Source organism: Balaenoptera acutorostrata, chromosome 11, assembly GCF_949987535.1.
Source record: "Balaenoptera acutorostrata chromosome 11, mBalAcu1.1, whole genome shotgun sequence".
Lineage (NCBI taxonomy): Eukaryota > Metazoa > Chordata > Mammalia > Artiodactyla > Balaenopteridae > Balaenoptera > Balaenoptera acutorostrata.
The window spans coordinates 75,184,735-75,205,164 of record NC_080074.1 but is presented as its reverse complement, the minus strand read 5'-3'; the positions used below and the strand labels follow the sequence as shown (position 1 = coordinate 75,205,164).

The window sequence follows — 20,430 nt, the reverse complement described above, 5'->3', positions numbered from 1 at the left end:
ATTTTCATAGAATGCAACTTATTTTCCAAGTTTATAAGTTAACAAAAAAAAGCACATTTAAAAATCGAGCTCTATAAACTTACAGCTTTTTTTGACCAAAACAGAACAAAACAAACGGAAGTCAAAATAATTGGGGCAAATAGATAACATGGTAAAACTTGTTTGAAAATTGAAATATTCTTTCTTTTTCCTTTCCTCATCTATATTCAAAGATGGCTACTTCATTTCTCAACTTGTTCATATTTTTCACAAAATATAACTATAAAAATAGTAAAATATGGTATACTCATTGGACCATTTTATAAACAGTTAAATGAAACATAAATACAAATTCAAATTAAAGATTTTTTCCCCCTGCAAGTTAGAGGATATTGGTCATGGAAGAAAATTCAGAAAAAAAAAAAAAAAAACAGGCACAAAAAAGCACATGCAAAACATGTTTCTCTTAGAACTTTAACATTTAAACTGCAGTGTGTATAGCTTTTAATACAGAATTTTAAACATCCTTGAATCCTGTACATTATAAATAATGAGTTCTTTACTTCAGCCAGTTGGTAGGATATATTAAATAAGGGCTAATTAAAACTCTAATATTTGTTTTGGCATTCTTTTCAAAGTTTCAAAACACAATATATTGGTTCCTAAATGCTTTATTTTTCAAATTAAGAAAATTAAGGCATAAAAATTATGTACATATTTCAAATGAAGACTTTTCATTTTCTTCTTATAACTTTAAAAATTAACTTAAGCTACTTGCCCCAGAATTTTCCCTACAGCCATATAAACTGAATAACTGCTAATATAGAACTTAGATTAATGAATAATTTTTATCAAGTTTAAGTTTTGGTTCCATGCATTTTTTTTTTTTAAACCTTTGATATCTGCCTCACTTTTCTAATAGGAAGTAGTAGTAACTGACAAATGAATAAATGAACAGCTAATGATACTAACAGGAAAACTTAGATGTACTGGTTTTGATTTTATATTACATTCCTTCACATAAGGTGGTTACATTTATTGATAATTAAAAATGTCTTAGCATGGAAGAATTGAAAATATGAAAATGTCATGATTCTATTACATGTTCGATTACAGGCATCATGAATGACATCCAGGTACTCTACCAGCTGAAAAAGTCTGAGAATCACTGACTTAGCATCTATTATGGCTGTGTCTAAATATGCAAATAAAATCCTAAACCACTAATAACAGCATTCCCATTTTCCCTGGCCTATCAACATGGTGGCATAGGCAGTAGGAGATTAAAATGGTAGTCCTGGCTTTCATACTTCCAACTTCAAGGCAATTGAATATATAAGATTTATTTCATATGACTATTCCATATAGATTCTTTCTCATTATGTTCAATAAATATTAAATTGATTTATAATGCAATTCCTCTTCTGAATGCTGGTTGTAGGGGTACATTAATATTGCGTATAAGTGCATAGCTGCTGAAAGATTTGCTAACTTTCCTGCCCTATTTTAAACCACAGATCAATAACCTTTCCATTTTGTACTTAAATTTCCATACCTTGTAAACAATAATCAAAAAATAATAACACTAACATTACTAAATTTATTCTCTTTTCAACATCTCATCTAACTTTTATTGCTATTATAGCCCAGTTGAATTTCAAGGATAATAATGAAAATAGCACTGAACCAGGGAAACAGGGGAAATTCATTTGACCCCTGGATCTGCCCCTAAATAAACTGCATGATTAGGGCAAATCTGAGTGTCAATTTTCTCAAAAGCAAACTAGGAAAAAAAAATTTGCCTCAAAAGTTTGTCACAGGATTAAAATTAATTGATGTAAGTGAGGATTGTAAATTATAAAGTACTATTCCAATGTATGTTATTACTACTATCATTTTGAAAATCCCTCTATTCTATTATAGCACTGCTATTTTCAAAATGTGGTGGACTCCTCCTTTGGGGACAAAAACAAGCTAAGTATTTCTGGACAGAATTTGCAATAAATAATCCTTCCAAGTAAAGTAACAGGCTGAGACAAACATTGTTTGGATAGTCCTTTTCTGTATTGGCAATTCTCTTTTTAAAATGAAAGTTTATTAACAAATATGTAAGAGTTCTCATTAAAATGAATTTATGTGCCCACGAGATGCTCAAAATCTAAAATTAAAAATAGGATATTTTATACATATAAAAGAAGTATAGCCATGCTTTTTTCTTTCAACCACTGCCATTAAAAGAATTTCTTTCGTTTTGAAATTATCTATCAAACTGTTAGCGCTTTTGTACACAGGTTTTAGTTGACCACTAGCAATAAAGGAACATGAATTCTAGCTGTTAAATCTAAAAACCATAAATGGACAGAAATGTTACTCAAACTTCTAATTTTCTGCACCTTGTTTCAACCCAAACACTGCTCTTAAGTTGTCCATTCTCAAGATATATCCCATGTTTGTTAAGAATTTCAGACACAACACATACACATTAGCAAATCTAGTATTCATCATGAATTTACCTAGAAAATCCTGTTTTACATGTGAATTAGGCTCTCACTAGGAATTAGTATAAGCCATAATGACTTATCTTACATAATGCATTTGTTTATTTTCTTCTGAAAAGTCAGATCTTATATTTCCTTGATGCTAAAATCTTATAAAACATTTCTTGCTGTCTTTTTTTCCTCTGTGCTTAGCTTAACACAATGCATGCCCTATAACAGTGTCTCTGAGCCTTTAACTAAAAATTAACTTTTAAAACATGTCAAAATAAGTTAGGATGTCTCATCTTCATTTTTTATTGTTTTCAGCACCGAGTCTTCTCCCAAAATTTTACATAGTTCATTGAGTCTCTGCTGCATTTTGGGAATTCCAGCTAGCTGAGATTCTAGCTTTTGTTTTTCTTCACTTAGTGTTAAACGAATAGCAGTGTCCAATTGTTCAAAGCGCCAACCTCCTTCACCATCAAACTGTAATAAATGAGTGTGGTATTTCCTGCATAATCAAAATGAAATAATATTATTAGCAATAATTACAAAAAGCCATTTTAGTTATAGATTTATCATTCTAATTGATATCCAAAGGCAAATTTTAAGTAAGGTGCCTATTTTACATTTGATTTTCAAGAATCCCTCAAAAGGTAAAGTATTGTGATTTTTTTTTACTCCAGAAGTCATTAGTCTAGCCTCTAGGAAATTCTATTGCTTGTATTAAATTTATTTTATATTCTGAGTATACGTGAATTGCAAAGGAAGACATACTGTTGCATATATTTATATTCATAGTCCAGTATGAATAAATACCAAAGCATACTTAGAATGGGAATAAGGAAAGGAAGCAGAGGGAAGAAAGTAAAAATTTAAAAGGCTATTAAAAAAATAACTAAGAAAAATAAAGGAAATACAATACCAATTCATTAGTACACTATCCTTCAGGAATGAGTTAGTCAAGTAAAAATTTCTCAAAAATTAAAGTTTTAAAACATTAAAAAAAAATGAACTGATAGAAATCTTCAGCTATCAATACTTCCATGCTTTCAAATAACTTAATCTCTTTTCTCATGGCTCAAGTTCATAATTAGGAACTTCAGAGAGGCATGGAGATGACTTTATTGATGAGACAGAAGGCAATTCACCTTCTCCTAAATGAAGGCTAAGGACACCAATCTCTGGGAATTGTAGGGTGTGTGTAAAGAGGGTAATCTGGCAGAGCTGTCCTTGCATGGCTGAGCCACTGCATTTTGTCACTATGCTGAAGAGGCACATGTTCTTATGTGTCCTCAGTTTTTGTCTTTCTCTTACAGTTTTTCTCACTTCCTGCTCTTTTTTAAGCTGTCATCAGTCATTATTTACTATGATCAGTGGGGGTATATCAAGTAGCTTTTACCTCCATTTTTAAACTGAGATATGATTCATATACCATAAATTCATCCTTTTAAAATGTAAAATTCAATGATTTTTGGTATATTTACAAGCTCATGCAACCATCAGCACTATCCAATTCCAGAATATTTTCTTCACCCCAAAAAGAAACCTCATACACATTAGCAGTCCCTCTCAACTTCTCCTTCTGCTCAGCCCCTGCCAACCACCAATCTCCTTTATGTCTCCATGGATTTTTCTGTTCTGGACATTTCATATATATGGACTCATACAAAATGTGGCTTTTTGTGACTGACTTCTTCCACCCAACAAAATGACTTCAAAGTTCATCTAGTTGTAGTGTTAGTACTTAATTCATTTTTATGGCTGAATAATATTCCATTGTATTACACATTTTATCCATTCACCAATTTATAGAAATTTGGGTTTCATCCCATTTTGTCTGGATGGTTTTAACATGCTGTAAGATGGGGAAACTAAACTAAGTTAAACTATGTCTAAAAGAGTAAATATCACTCTCAAGCTGAAGGCTGAAGTTCATGTGTTTGATAACATATGACAGAGATTAATCTTTTCCATATGCTTTTGAGTAACTATCTTTAGGGTTTTAAGTTTTCCAAAAATTTGACCTCACAATGGGTGGGACCTGACAAAAATTAAATTGAAAACAATGTATTCCTACATCAAGGGAAAAAATTTAAATGTGACAAAAGTGCTATTAAAATGTGAGAGCTAAAACAAAAGTAATGGAAAAACAAAAGAAGGATGGTGATATAAGAAAGAGAAAAAATAGTAAAAAAAAATCATTTTGTTTATTTCATTCTCAACTTCTCTTGGGCTTTCCTAACCTTGGATCTACAACCAGGAGCAATTTTAGAACACAGTAGTTCAGATCTTGAGCAACTTCCATCTTCAATTTATATTGGAGGTTTGGCTCATCACTCTGCTCCTACAACATTATTTGGTTTTTACATGGGGGAAGAAACTGTATAGGTGTTTCATGACCTGATATTCAAAGGTGTGTTCTATATTATGGGCTAAAATAATATTTCAGAGTTTATCTTAGTCAGAGGAATTTAAAAGAAACCACTATTTTAACAGAGGCTCTTTGGAAATAATCTGCAGACATTCTACACAAATAAGATAAAGCACTGGATAGTGATAATTATAAAATTGTAATTCTATTCAAGAATCACATAATTTAATAAGCTTCTATAATTTTTGACCTCTTCAGATACTGGTATTGATTTTCATCTTTACAATCAACAATTACCCATTTGCTGTTATGGAGGAAAATATAATACATATTTTTCCTCTTCTGAAATCTTTTCAGGGAAAATAAGAATTTCATGTAGGAAGAAAGGATAATCAGAAATAATAGATTTCTACAACCTAAAATAACTAAACCAGTTCATAAAGCAGAACTAATGCACTTTTCAGTTTACGGGGAAATATACTATGGGTAGCTGCAATTAAAAACATGTTTTTCTTGTTAGAAAGTATAAAATTAGATTTTATTATTTGTTTAAAAAATTGTCCACTACCCGCCTATTTGAATGGCCAAAATCCAAAATACTGACAACACCAAATGTAAAGCTGTGGACCAATAGGAACTCTCTTTCATTGCTGGTTGTAATGAAAAATGGTAGAGCTACTTTGGAAGACAGTTTTGCAGTTTCTTACAAAACTAATCATACATTTAACAGTATGATCCAGTAACTGAACGCCTTGATATTTACCCAAAGGACTTGAGAGAACTCATGTCCACACAAAAACCTGCATATGAATGTTTATGACAGCTTTATTCATAATTGCTAAAACTTGGAGGCAACCAAATGTCCTTCAGTAGGTGAATGGATAAACAAACTGTGTACATCAAAACAGTGGAATATTATTCAGCACTAAAAAGAAATGAGCTAGCAAGCTGTGAAAAGACGTGGAAGAAAATTAAATGACTATCATCACCAAGTTAAAGAAACCAATTTGAAAAGGCCACATACTGTATGGTTTCAGGTATATGACATTCTGGAAAAGGAAAAACTGTGGAAACATTAAAGATGAGTGGTTTCTAGGTGTTGGGGAGGGAGGGATAAATAAGCAGAGCACAGAGGATTTTTAGAGCAGTGAAAATATTCTATATAATACTATAATGATAGATACATGTAATTATAAATTTGTCCAAACCCATAGACTGCACAACACTAAGTGTACCCTAATGTAAATTATGGACTTTGGATGATAATGATGTGTCAGTATAGGTTCATCAATTGTAACAATTATACCACTCTGGTGGGGGATGTTGATAATGGGGGAGGCTATGCATGTGTGGGCAGAGAGTATAGGCATATTTCTGTTCCTTTCAATTTTTCTGTGAACCTAAAACTAAAAAAAAGTCTTAAAAACAACAATAACAACAACAAAAACCTCTTTGTTCTTAAATTAAGAAAAAAAATGGCTGAATATGCTTCCAATGTCTCTTTAGGCTACTTGAATAGGAACTAAATGACAGGAAGGCATAATAAACCCATTGATAGAAGTCAGAAAAACACCAGGACTAAGAGCCAGAAAGGACTCAAGAGTTCTTCTGGCCTGGTTCCACAGGCATATGTCATAACTGTCTTAAACCAGTTCCTGTTGGTTTTATCCAAGGGGAAATCAGAGCAATCACACTCATTGACATGGACTCTACCTCATCCTGGACTAGATCCAGACTGCCTCTGGGGAGACTGGCAAATCAGGGTCCTAACACTCCAGATGCTAATTAATTCTTTAACAACAGAGAGACAAACTACAAAATTCCATAGAAAGGGTCACTTCATGAAATTCTCTATTTTCAGGTAAATTATCTGAGGAAAGAAAAATATGAAAAATCTGAATGTTTAAATAAAGTGTGAAATAGATTATTATCTTCTCTATAGAAGTAGAATTCAGTCAAAGAAGTTTGAACAATTAAAGCCTGATCTGCACAGAATGCTCAGCTTACTCACAATTTTAAAGTAAACATTTCTATAAGGTAAAGGGTCTGGAAAGGCTTCAAAGACCCAAAGGCTTTAACTCAAATAAAGCTTGCTACTTAGTCTAGGTATGAAGTTGTGTATATAATGACAGCTTTGGCATAAATGTGATCAGCCACATGCCAGAAAATGCTCCAGTCAGAGAGAGAGGAAGAATCCTTCCTGTCCCTTGGGAAGTAGGAGGCCAAAGCATATAGAGTCCATTATATAGTTACTAACATGTCAAAGGAAAAGATTTTGATTTATGAAATAGAAATGCGAATGTAGAGAGTAGAATGTAGTGTGAATGAAAAAGTGTTTTTATGATTTATGCATGAGATACATTTTGAGTTCCTTATAATACGTAGAGCAATATAGTAGAGTATAGGGAGTAAGATCATAGTAAATTATTTTTCTCATTTTTCTAGCTCTCAGTTTCTTCATCTGTATAATGGGAAAAATTAGACTACCTGTACTCTATAGCATTGTTACTAGGCTTAAATAAAATGAGCCTGGAATAGAATAGGTGTTGAATCTGCATTAGCAACTATTATTATGATGATGAATCAATAAAAGAGTAGGGGAATGATAAAAATGGTATTGTAATTATTTAAAAAGGGAAAACCCCATTAGGTTTTTTTTTTTTTCTTCTGCCCATTTTTGGATTGGGTTGTTTGTTTTTTGAATATTGAGCTGCATGAGGTGTTTATGTATTTTGGAGATTAATCCTTTGTCCATTGATTCGTTTGCAAATTTCTTCTCCCATTCTGAGGGTTGTCTTCTCGTCTTGTTTGTAGTTTCCTTTGGTTTGCAAAAGCTTTTAAGTTTCATTAGGTCCCATTTGTTAATTTTTGTTTTTATTTCCATTACTCTAGGAGGTGGATCAAAAAAGATCTTGCTGTGATTTATGTCAAAGAGCGCTCTTCCTATGTTTTCGTCTAAGAGTTTTACAGTGTCTGGTCTTACATTTAGGTCTCGACTCCATTTAGAGTTTATTTTTGTGTATGGTATTAGGGAGTGTTCTAATTTCATTCTTTTACATGTAGCTGTCCAGTTTTCCCAGCACCACTTATTGAAGAGACAGTCTTTTCTCCATTGAATATCCTTGCCTCCTTTGTCATAGATTAGCTGACCATAGGTGCGTGGGTTTATCTCTGGGCTTTCTATCCTGTTCTGTTGATCTGTATTTCTGTTTTTCTGCCAGTACCATATTGTCTTGATTACTGTAGCTTTGTAGTATAGTCTGAAGTCAGGGAGTCTGATTCCTCCAGCTCCGTTTTTCCTCTCAAGACCGTTTTGGCTATTTGGGGTCTTTTGTGTCTCCATACAAATTTTAAGATTTTTTTGTTCTAGTTCAGTGTTTGTGATTGGTCGGTTCATATTTTCTATTTCTTCCTGGTTCAGTCTTGGAAGCTTATACCTTTCTGAGAATTTCTCTGTTTCTTCCAGGTTGTCCATTTTATTGGCATAGAGTTGCTTGTAGTAGTCTCTTGGGATGCTTTGTATTTCTGCAGTGTCAGTTGTAACTTCTCCTGTTTCATTTCTAATTTTATTGATTTGAGTCCTCTCCCTCTTTTTCTTGAGGAGTCTGGCTAATGGTTTATCTATTTTGTTTATCTTCTCAAGGCACCAGCTTTTACTTTTATTGATTTTTGCTATTGTCTTCTTTGTTTCTATTTCATTTATTTCTGCTCTGATCTTTATGATGTCTTTCCTTCTACTAACTTTGGTTTTGTTTGTTCTTCTTTCTCTAGTTCCTTTAGGTGTAAGGTTAGGTTGTTTATTTGAGATGTTTGTTGTTTCTTGAGGTAGGATTGTATTGCTATAAACTTCCCTCTTAGAACTGCTTTTGCTGCATCCCATAGGTTTTGGATTGTCGTGTTTTCATTGTCATTTGTCTCTAGGTATTTTTTGATTTCCTCTTTGATCTCTTCAGTGATCTCTTGGTTATTTAGTATCGTATTGTTTAGCCTCCATGTGTTTGCCTTTTTTACAGTTTTTTTCCTGTAATTCATTTCTAATCTCATAGCGCTGTGGTCAGAAAAGATGCTTGATATGATTTCAATTTTCTTAAATTTACTGAGGCTTGATGTGTGACCCAAGATGTGATCTATCCTGGAGAATGTTCGTGCGCACTTGAGAAGAAACTGTAATCAGCTGTTTTGGGATGGAATGTCCTATAAATATCAATTAAATCTATCTGGTCTTTTGTGTCATTTAAAGCTTGTATTCCCTTATTTTCTGTTTCGATGATCTGTCCATTGGTGTGAGGTGTTAAGGTCCCCCACTATTTTTGTGTTACTGTCGATTTCCTCTTTTATAGCTGTTAGCAGTTGCCTTATGTATTGAGGTGCTCCTATGTTGGGTGCATATACGTTTATAATTGTTTTATCTTCTTCTTGGATTGATCCCTTGATCATTATATAGTGTCCTTCCTTGTCTCTTGTAACATTCTTTATTTTAAAGTCTATTTTATCTGATATGAGTATTGCTACTCCAGATTTCTTTGGATTTCCATTTGTATGGAATATCTTTTTCCATCCCCTCTCTTTCAGTCTGTACTTGTCCCTAGGTCTGAAGTGGGTCTCTTGTAGATAGCATATATGTGGGTCTTGTTTTTGTATCCATTCAGTGAGCCTGTGGCTTTTGGTTGGAGCACTTAATCCATTCATGTTTAAGGTAATTATTGATATGTAAATTCCTATTACCATTTTCTTAATTGTTTTGGGTTGTTTTTGTGGGTCCTTTTCTTCTCTTGTGTTTCCCACTTAGAGAAGTTCCTTTAGCATTTGTTGTAGAGTTGGTTTGGTGGTGTTGAATTCTCTTAGCTTTTGCTCGTCTGTAAAGCTTTTGATTTCTCCATCGAATCTGAATGAGATCCTTGCTGGGTAGAGTAATCTTGGTTGTAGGTTATTCCCTTTCATCACTTTAAATATGTCAAGCCACTCCCTTCTGGCTTGTAGAGTTTCTGTTGAGAAATCAGCTGTTAAACTTATGGGAGTTCCCCTGTATGTTATATGTCGTTCTTCCCTTGCTGCTTTCAATACTTTTTCTTTGTCTTTAATTTTTGCCAATTTGATTACTATGTGTCTCAGAGTGTTTCTCCTTGGGTTTATCCTACATGGGACTCTCTCCGCTTCCTGGACTTGGGTGGCTATTTCCTTTCCCATGTTAGGGAAGTTTTCGACTATAATCTCTTCAAATACTTTCTCGTGTCCTTTCACTCTCTCTTCTCCTTCTGGGACCCCCATAATGCGAATATTGTTGTGTTTAATGTTGTCCCAGAGGCCTCAGGCTGTCTTCATTTCTTTTCACTCTTTTTTCTTTATTCTTTTCCGCAGCAGTGAATTGCACCATTCTGTCTTCCAGGTCACTTATCCGTTCTTCTGCCTCAGTTATTCTGCTATTGATTCCTTCTAGTGTATTTTTTATTTCAGTTATTGTACTGTTCATCTCTGTTTGTTTGTTCTCTAATTCTTCTAGGTCTTTGTTAAACATTTCTTGCATCTTCTCGATCTTTGCCTCCATTCTTTTTCCAAGGTCCTGGATCATCTTCACTATCATTATTCTGAATTCTTTTTCTGGAAGGTTGCCTATCTCCACTTCATTTAGTTGTTTTTCTGGGGTTTTATCTTGTTCCTTCATCTGGTACATAGCCCTCTGCTTTTTCATCTTGTCTATCTGTCTGTGAACATGGTTTTTGTTCCAGGCTGCAGGATTGTAGGTCTTCTTGCTTCTGCTGTCTGCCCTCTGGTGGATGAGGCTATCTAAGAGGCTTGTGCAAGTTTCCTGATGGGAGGGCCCATTAGGTTTTATGAAATATTATTTATAAAACATTTTTGTTCATTTTTCCTTAAAACAAAGCAAAAAAAAAAAAGCTTTTTCTTTCCTGTGCTTTCTCCAACTTAATCATATGGAGGGATATCAAGTTGTGATATTTCTTTTTCCTGGATTTTTAAAAAAGAACTAAAAAGATGATGTAAATTATATAAATATATTCTTTCCCAGTGTATGCTATGGAATAATGACTGTTTCAGTTTAAAAAACTCACTGGAGTTTTCTACTTCTTTTCAGAATTATTGGAATGTGATGATAATTTTTAAAAAATTCATTGTTATAATGTTAGGTTTGGGGTACCTTTTGTTCTTCCATTACTGTTATATTAGTTCTCATATTTTAATAGCAGTGTTTTCACATTTCAATTTTTCCCTTGACACAGAAATACATTGCTTTCAATTTAATTTTGGTCAGGCCCCACCCATTGGGCAGTCAAATTTTTGGAAACCTTAAAACCCTAAAGATCGTTACTCAAAAGTATACAGAAAAGATCACTAATCTCTGTCATATGCTATCAAATACATGAACTTCATCCTTTAGCTTCAGAGCGATTTTACTCTTTTAGACATAGTTTAATGTTAACAGAAATACAGGCAGAAAATAACTGATATGTCTTATGCTCTATAGTAAAAAGTTTGGCAAAGTTATTCTTTCAGAAATATAAAGAAAAATCATGTATCATAAATGAGCATTGGAAACACTTACCAAAGAGAAGGCCTGTGTGTTATAGAAAGTAAGGAAATTCCAGTCCCTTTCGCAGCCTGAAATATCTTTCCTTCAACATCAATGCTGACAGCGCTGGTGCATTCATCCAGCAATGCATATTTTGGTCTTAAAAATAAGCACAAATACATTAAAATTTTTCATTTTGAATTATAATTCTTTCTTTGGGTAATATGAGCTGCAATGTTAACAATTTTAAAGGAGCAAAAGAGAATAATGACAATATTAAAGGTGATAAATAATAAAGCAAAAAAGCAGTCATTACCCCTCTTTGGACTAGAATTTCATATTCTTCTTAGATTTTACTTTTTAAATTAATTTTTATTGGAATATAGTTGCTTTACAATGTTGTGTTAGTTTCTGCTGTACAGCAAAGTGAATCAGCCATATGTATATATATATATATCTCCTCTTTTTTGGATCTCCTTCCCATTTAGGTCACCACAGAGCACTGAGCAGAGTTTCTTGAGCGATACAGTAGGTTCTCATTAGTTATCTATTTTATACATAGTATCAATAATGTATATAGGTCAATCCCAATCTCCCAATTTATCCCATCCCCCTTTTCCCCCTTGGTGTCCATGTATTTGTTCTCTACATCTCTTCTTAGATTTTAAAATAGATTTTTTGATACCTGCTCATAATACAATATGCTTTATTGCAGATGGGTGAATCATGAATATGAGGCAGAGGAAAAATGAGACAGCTTACTGAATGCACTTTCCTGGAGCACGCAGGTTCATTCTTGGTGACAAGTTTCTGACTAATTAACATGAAAAATACATTACACATAGTAGCTAACTATCAAACAGGTCACAACCCTGTTGGCAAACATTTATTGCGAAGATAATTTTATCAACAATGTGAGTACCTAATCACAATTAATGGAATTTCATTGATCCAAGACCCTGCAAAAGTAAGTATGCTTAATCTGACAAATTTAGAGTAGGCATTTAACCTAGTAACTTTGAGTCCATTTTCTTAAGGAAAAAAATCAGTAAATAGTTTTCTGATTGTGCTCAATAATTTTTTTTCCTAGCTCCATTTTTACTCTGGAAATGACTGTCTACTACTATCAGAGGCACCTACCATTTGCCACTATTTCCTTCTGATAACTCTCTCCCTTTCATTTTCACCCCACAGGACTTTATCTTTTTTTCCCTTTCTCTGTCTTCTTTCAAGCCTGTCTAGACTTATTTGGTACTCAGTAGCATGACTTAGTTTTGTTAATGGGACCAAAGGTCAACTCATGCACTGTCATTTATTGTTTATTTCAGGGTTGAAAATCAGTACCAAGTATTTACCAGGACAACTTCCTCTGAAGAAATTCTGATATTTTAGAATAAATGACAATGAAAGTCCAGGACCAGATGGCTTCACAGGAGAATTCTTCCAAACATACAAAGAAGAACTTACACTGATCCATCCCAAACTCTTCCAAAAAGTTGAAGAGGAGAGAACACTCCCAAAGACATTCTAATGAAGCCACCATCACAGTGATACCAAAAGCAGACAAAGACACCACCAAAAAAGAAAATTACAGGCCAACAACTTTGGTGAATGTAGACACAAATATTCTCAAAAAAGTTAGCAAACCAAATACAACACATAAAAAAGATCATACACCACAACCAAGTGGGATTCATTCCAAGTTCACAAGGATGGTTCAACATAAGCAAATCAATCAATGAGATACACCACATCAGCAAAAGAAAAGATAAAACCACATGATCATCTTGAAAAATGCAGAAAAAGCATTTGACAAAATTCAACATCCATTTATGATAAAAACTCTTACCACAGTGGGTAAAAAGGGAACATATCTCCACATAATAGAAGCTATTTATGACAAACCCACAGCCAATATAATACTCAACAGAACAGTGCAAAGCTGAAAGCCTTCCCACGAAAATCTGGAACAAGATAAGGATGCCCACTCTCCCTCTTCTATTCAATATAGTATTGGAAGTCCTAGCCATAGCAAGCAGGCAAGAAAAAGAAATAAAAGGTATCCAAATTGGAAGAGAAGAACTGAAATGAATTCAGCAAGGCAGCAGATTACAAGATTAATATACAGAAATGGGTTGTATTTTTTACACTAACAATGAAATATCAGAAAGGGAATGCAAACAAACAATCCCTTTCAAAATCACATCAAAAAATAAAATAAAATACTCAGGAATAAACTTCACCAGGAGGTGAAAGACTTATATGCTGAGAACTACAAAACATTAATAAAGGAAATTGAAGATAATTCAAAGAAATGGAAAGGTATCCCACGTTCTTGGATTGGAAGAATTAATACTGTTAAAATGGCCATAGTACACAAAGCAATCTACAGATTTAATGTGATCCCTAACAAATTACCCATGACATTTTTCACAGAACTAGATCAAATAATTCTAAAATTTATATGGAACCATGGAAGACCCAGAATTGCCAAACAATCCTGAGGAAGAAGAACAGAACAGGAGGCATAACCCTCCCAGACTTCAGACAATATTACAAAGCTATGGTAATCAAAACAATGTGGTATTGGCACAAAAACAGACATATGGATCAATGGAACAGAGAGCCCAGAAATAAACCCACACGCCTATGGACAATTAATCTTTGACAAAGGAGGCAAGAATACACAATGGGGAAAAGACAATCTCTTCAGCAAGTGGTATTGGGAAAGTTGGACAGCTGCATGTAAATAAATGAAGTTAGAACACACCCTCACACCATACACAAAAATAAACTCAAAATGGCTTAAAAACTTAAATATAAGGCAAGACACCATAAAACTCCTAAAAGAGAATGCAGGCAAAACATTCTCTGACATAAATCGTACCAATGTTTTCTTAGGTCAATGTCCCAAGGCAATAGAAATAAAAGCAAAAATAAACAAATGGGACCTAATCAAACTTGTAAGCTTTTGCACAGCAAAGGAAACCATAAGCAAAACGAAAAGACAACCTATAGACTGGGAGAAACTATTTGAAAATGATGTGACTGACAAGGGCTTAATTTGAAAAATATACAAACAGCTCCTACAATTCAATAACAGCAACAATAAAAAAAAAACCCAATTGAAAAATGGGCAGAAGACCTACATAGACAATTCTCCAAATAAAACACACATATAGCCAAAGGGCACATGGAAAGATGCTCATCATTCCTAACAATTAGAGAAATGCAAATCAAAACTATAATGTGGTACCACCTCACACCAGTCAGAATGGCCATCATCAAAAAGCCTATAAATAATAAATGCTGGAGAGGTTGTGAAGAAAAGGGAACCATTTTACACTGTTGGTAAGAATGTAAATTGTTACAGCCACTATGGAAAACAGTATTAAGGTTCCTCAAAAAAACTAAAAATAGAGTTGCCATATGATCCAGCAATCCCACTCTTGGGCATATACCCAGATAAAGCTATAATTTGCAAAGATACATGCACTCCTATATTCATAGCAGCACTATTTACAATAGCCAAGACATGGAAGAAACCTAAATGTCCATAGACAGATGAATGTATAAAAATGAGTATACACACACACACACACACACACTGGAATATTACTCAGCCATAAAAAAGGCTGAAATAAGGCCATTGGCAGCAACATGGATGCAACTAGAGATATCGTATGGATATATGTGGAATCTAAAATATGACACAAATGAACCTATCTGTGAAACAAACAGACTCATGGACATACAGAACAGACTTATGGTTGCCAAGGGGGAGGGGGAGGTTGGGGTTAGCAGATGTAAGCTATTATATATGGAATGGATAAACAAAAAGATCCTACTGTATAGCAGAGAGAACTATGTTCAGTATCCTATGACAAACCATAGGAGAGGAAGTTTTTAAAAAAGAATGTGTGTGTGTGTGTGTGTGTGTATATATATATGTTATATATTTATAACCAAATTACTTTGCTGTACAGGAATAATTAACACAACATTGTAAATCAACTATACTTCAATAAAAAATACATTGTAAAAAATAAAATAAATGACAATGAAAAGATACAAATTGAAACAAGTATTAATTTCTCATTCAGCATAAATAATTATTTAGCCCTGCAAACTGTTTTTCTATGATGGACTTGCTTATCAATAAGGTCCTGTTACCTACTGGGGGGGCAGGTATAGTCAGGGATAATAGATACAGGAGTCAAAGCCAACTTTAACACTCCATTTGACTTTAATATCAACTCTCTATGCAAAGAATTAAAGATCACTGCAGGTTCCCCTTGACAACAGAAATAGTTTTGCTGGTTAGTTTTGATTACTGTTGTGGTTTAAGTATTAAGCTTTATTTCTTTGTCTCAGAGTTGATTTCTGTTTGTGGATGATTTTCTTAAGTGGAAACGAGGGAGAAGAAAAGGAAGTATAAAACAGAGAGGTTTGTAGTAAAATTTTCCTTTTTCTATAAATCTCTTTTCAGTAATTAATTTACTTATCGTATTCTGTCTTATTTTTTAGAGTACATTGAGCTAAACAGAGGAGATACAATTTTAGAATTAGAAAAATAGTATATTTCTTACCATCCATTGTCATAGCAACCCCTAGCCTATCAGACGTAAGATGTATCAAACACTGTTTTCTTGGTGGGACGGGTTGTGTGTGTGTACACATATGTAAGTATATTAAGCAACGGCTGTATGCTGAAACTGATATAATGAAGTAAAACATTAGGTAACATTGTTTCTCAGATTTTCCTTCCATTCTCTTTTGGTGCATCATCAGAAGAGTGAGCCTTGAGAAGGATCTAGTTAGTCTATTACCCATAAGAAGGGACTTTTCTGGTGAGTCTTTAAACATTAAAATTAAAATCCTCTCGGTCAAGGCCTGTTGGACCAGAGTCTGGCTTGGCACAACCATGTGGCTCACAGGGTCTTGGTGCTCCGGCTGGGTGTCAGGCCTGAGCGTCTGAGGTGGGAGAGCCGAGTTCAGGACATTGAACCACCAGAGACCCCCAGGCCCCACATAATATCAGTTGGTGAAAGCACTCCCAGAGATCTCCATATAAACGCTAAGACCGAGCTCCACTCAAGGACCAGCAAGCTCCAGTGCTGGACACCACATGCCAAATAAATAGCAAGACAGGAACACAACACCACTCATTAGCAGAGAGGCAGCCTAAAATCATAATAACTTCACAGACATCCCAAAACACATCACTGGACGCGGTCCTGCCCACCAGAAAGACAAGATCCAGCCTCATCCACCAGAACACAAGCACCAGTCCCCTCCACCAGGAAGCCTACACAAACCACTGAACCAACTTTACCCACTGGGGGCAGACACCAAAAACAACGGGAACTACGAACCTGCAGCCTATGAAAAGGAGACCCCAAACACAGTAAGTTAAGCAAAATGAGAAGACAGAGAAATACGCAGCAGATGAAGGAGCAAGGTAAAAACCCACCAGACCAAACAATGAAGAGGAAATAGGGAGTCTACCTAAAAAAGAATTCAGAGTAATGATAGTAAAGATGATCCAAAATCTTGGAAATAGAATGGAGAAAATACAAGAAATGTTTAACAAGGACCTAGAAGAACTAAAGAGCGAACAAACAATGGCGAACAGCACAATAAATGAAATTTAAAGTTCTCTAGAAGGAATCAATAGCAGAATAACTGAGGCAGAAGAATGGATAAGTGACTTGGAATATAAAATAGTGTAAATAACTACTGCAGAGCAGAATAAAGACAAAAGAATGAAAAGAATTAAGGACAGTCTCAGAGACCTCTGGGACAACATTAAATGCACCAACATTCAAATTATATGTGTCCCAGAAGAAGAAGAGAAAAAGAGACAGAAAACATTTGAAGAGATTATAGTTGAAAACTTCCCTAATATGGGAAAGGAAATTGTCAATCAAGTCCAGGAAGTGCAGAGAGTCCCACACAGGATAAATCCAATGAGAAACACGCCAAGACACATATGAATCAAACTATCAAAAATTAAATACAAAGAAAAAATATTAAAAGCAGCAAGGGAAAAGCAACAAATAACCTAAAGGGAATCCCCATAAGGTTAACAGCTGATCTTTCAGCAGAAACTCTTCAAGCCAGAAGGGAGTGGCAGGGCATATTTAAAGTGATGAAAGGGAAAAACCTACAACCAAGATTACTTTACCCAGCATGGATCTCATTCAGATTCAACGGAGGAATTAAAAGCTTTACAGGCAAGCAAAAGCTAAGAGAATTCAGCACCACCAAACCAGCTATACAACAAATGCTAAAGGAAATTCTCTAGGCAGGAAACACAAGAGAAGGAAAAGACCTACAAAAACCAACCCAAAACAATTAAGAAAATGGTAACAGGAACATACATATCGATAACTACCTTAAATGTAAATGTATTAAATGCTCCAACCAAAAGACATAGACTGGTTGAATGGAAACAAAAATAAAACCCGTATATATGCTGTGTACAAGAGACCCACTTGAGACCTAGGGACACATACAGACTGAAACTGAGGGGACGGAAAGAGATATTCCATGCAAATGGAAACCAAAAGAAAGCTGAAGTAGCAATTCTCGTAACAGACAAAAAAGACTTTAAAATAAAGACAAGAGAAAAAGAAGGACACCTCATAATGATCAAGGGATCAATCCAAGAAGAATATAACGATTGTAAATATTAATGCACCCAACATAGGAGTACCTCAATATATAAGGCAAATGCTAACAGCTATAAAAGGGGAAATTGACAGCAACACAATAATAGTAGGGGACTTTGATACCCCACTTTCACCTATGGACAGATCATCCAAAATGAAAATAAATAAGGAAACATAAGCTTTAAATGACACATTAAACAAGATGGACTTAATTGATATTTATAGGACATTCCATCCAAAACAACAGAATACACTTTCTTCTCAAGTGCTCATGGAACATTCTCCAGGATACATCATATCTTGGGTCACAAATCAAGCCTTGGTAAATTTAAGAAAATTGAAATCATAGCAAATATTTTTCTGACCACAACACTATGAGACTAGACATCAATTACAGGAAAAAAACTGTCAAAAATACAAACATATGGAGGCTAAACAATGCACTACTAAATAACCAAGAGGTCACTGAAGAAATCAAAGAGGAAATCAAAAAATACCTAGAAACAAATGACAATGAATACACGACGGCCCTAAAGCTATGGGCTGCAGCAAAAGCAGTTCTAAGAGGGAAGTTTATAGCAATACAATCCTACCTCAAGAAACAAGAAACATCTCAAATATACAACCTAACCTTACACCTAAAGCAATTAGAGAAAGAAGAAGAAATAAACCCAAAAGTTAGCAGCAGGAAAGAAATCATACACATCAGATTAGAAATAAATGAAAAAGAAATGAAGGAAACAGTAGCAAAGATCAATAAAACTAAAAGCTGGTTCTTGGAGAAGATAAAGAAAATTGATAAACCATTAGCCAGACTCATGAAGAAAAAGAGGGATAAGACTCAAATCAACAGAATTGGAAATGAAACAGAGAAGTAACAACTGACACTGCAGAAGTAAAAAAGATCATGAGAGATTACTACAAGCAACTATATGCCAATAAAATGGACAGCCTGGAAGAAATGGGCAAGTGCTTAGGAAATCACAACCTTCTGAGACTGAACCAGGAAGAAATAGAAAATATAAACAGACCAATCACAAGCACTGAAAATGAAACTGTGATTAAAAATCTTTCAACAAACAAAAGGCTGGGACCAGATGGCTTCACAGGCGAATTCTATCAAACATTTAGAGAAGAGCTAACACCTATCCTCCTCAAACTCTGCCAAAATATAGCAAAGGGAGGAACACTCTCAAACTCATTCAACGAGGCCACCATCACCCTGATATCGATACCAGACAAAGATGTCACAAAAAAAGAAAACTATAGGCCAACATCACTGATGAACATAGATGCAAAAATCTTCAACAAAATACTAGCAAACAGAATCCAACAGCACATTAAAAGGATCACACACCACGATCAAGGGGGGGTTATCGTAGGAATGCAAGGATTCTTCAATATACACAAATCAATCAATGTGATAAAACATATTAACAAACTGAAGGAGAAAAATCATATGATCTTCCCAATAGATGCAGAAAAAGCTTTCGACAAAATTCAATACCCATTTATGATAAATACCCTTCAGAACGTAGGCATACAGGGAACTTACCTCAACATAATAAAGGCCATATATGACAAACCCACAGCAAACATCATTCCCAATGGTGAAAAACTGAAACCATTTCCACTAAGATCAGGAACAAGAAAATATGCCCACTCTCACCATTATTATTCAACATAATTTTGGAAGTATTAGCTACAGCAATCAGAGAAGAAAAAGAAATAAAAGGAATCCAAATTGGTAAAGAAGAAGTAAAACTGTCACTGTTTGCAGATGACATGATACTATACATAGAGAATCCTAAAGATGACACCAGAAAACTAGAAGGAGTAATCAGTGAATTTGGTAAAATAGCAGGATACAAATTAATGCACAGAAATCTCTTGCATTCCTATACACTAATGATGAAAAATCTGAAAGAGAAATTAAGGAAACACTCCCATTTACCATTGCAATAAAAAGAATAAAATACCTAGGAATAAACCTACCTAAGGAGACAAAAGACCTGTATGCAGAAAACTATAAGACACTGATGAAAGAAATCAAAGATGATACAAACAGATGGTGAGATATACCATGTTCTTGGATTGGAGGAATCAACATTGTGAAAATGACTCTACTACCCAAAGCAATCTACAGATTCAATGCAATCCCTATTGAACTACCAATGGCAGTTTTCACAGAACTAGAACAAAAAGTTTCACAATTTGTACGGAAACACAAAAGACCCCAAATAGCCAAAGCAATCTTGAGAAAGAAAAACGGAGCTGAAGGAATCAGGCTCTCTGACTTCAGACTATACTACAAAGCTACAGTAATCAAAACAGTATGGTACTGGCACAAAAATAGAACTATAGATCTATGGAACAGGATAGAAAGCCCAGAGATAAACA

General features: G+C 34.4%; 1 protein-coding gene across 2 annotated transcripts in view; it reads right to left on the bottom strand.

Moving 5' to 3' along the window:
- Positions 1 to 437: 437 nt before the first annotated feature.
- ABCD2 (ATP binding cassette subfamily D member 2) overlaps positions 438 to 20,430 on the bottom strand; it is an 89,843-nt gene continuing 69,850 nt past the window's right edge. For both annotated transcript variants that reach the window (XM_007166912.2, XM_057556834.1), the window contains 2 exons: positions 11,390 to 11,515; positions 438 to 2,967 (listed from right to left, as the gene is read on the bottom strand). In XM_007166912.2, the coding sequence (XP_007166974.1) occupies positions 2,748 to 2,967; positions 11,390 to 11,515 (346 nt within the window). In that variant the 3' untranslated portion in view covers positions 438 to 2,747. The remainder of the gene's footprint in view (positions 2,968 to 11,389; positions 11,516 to 20,430) is intronic.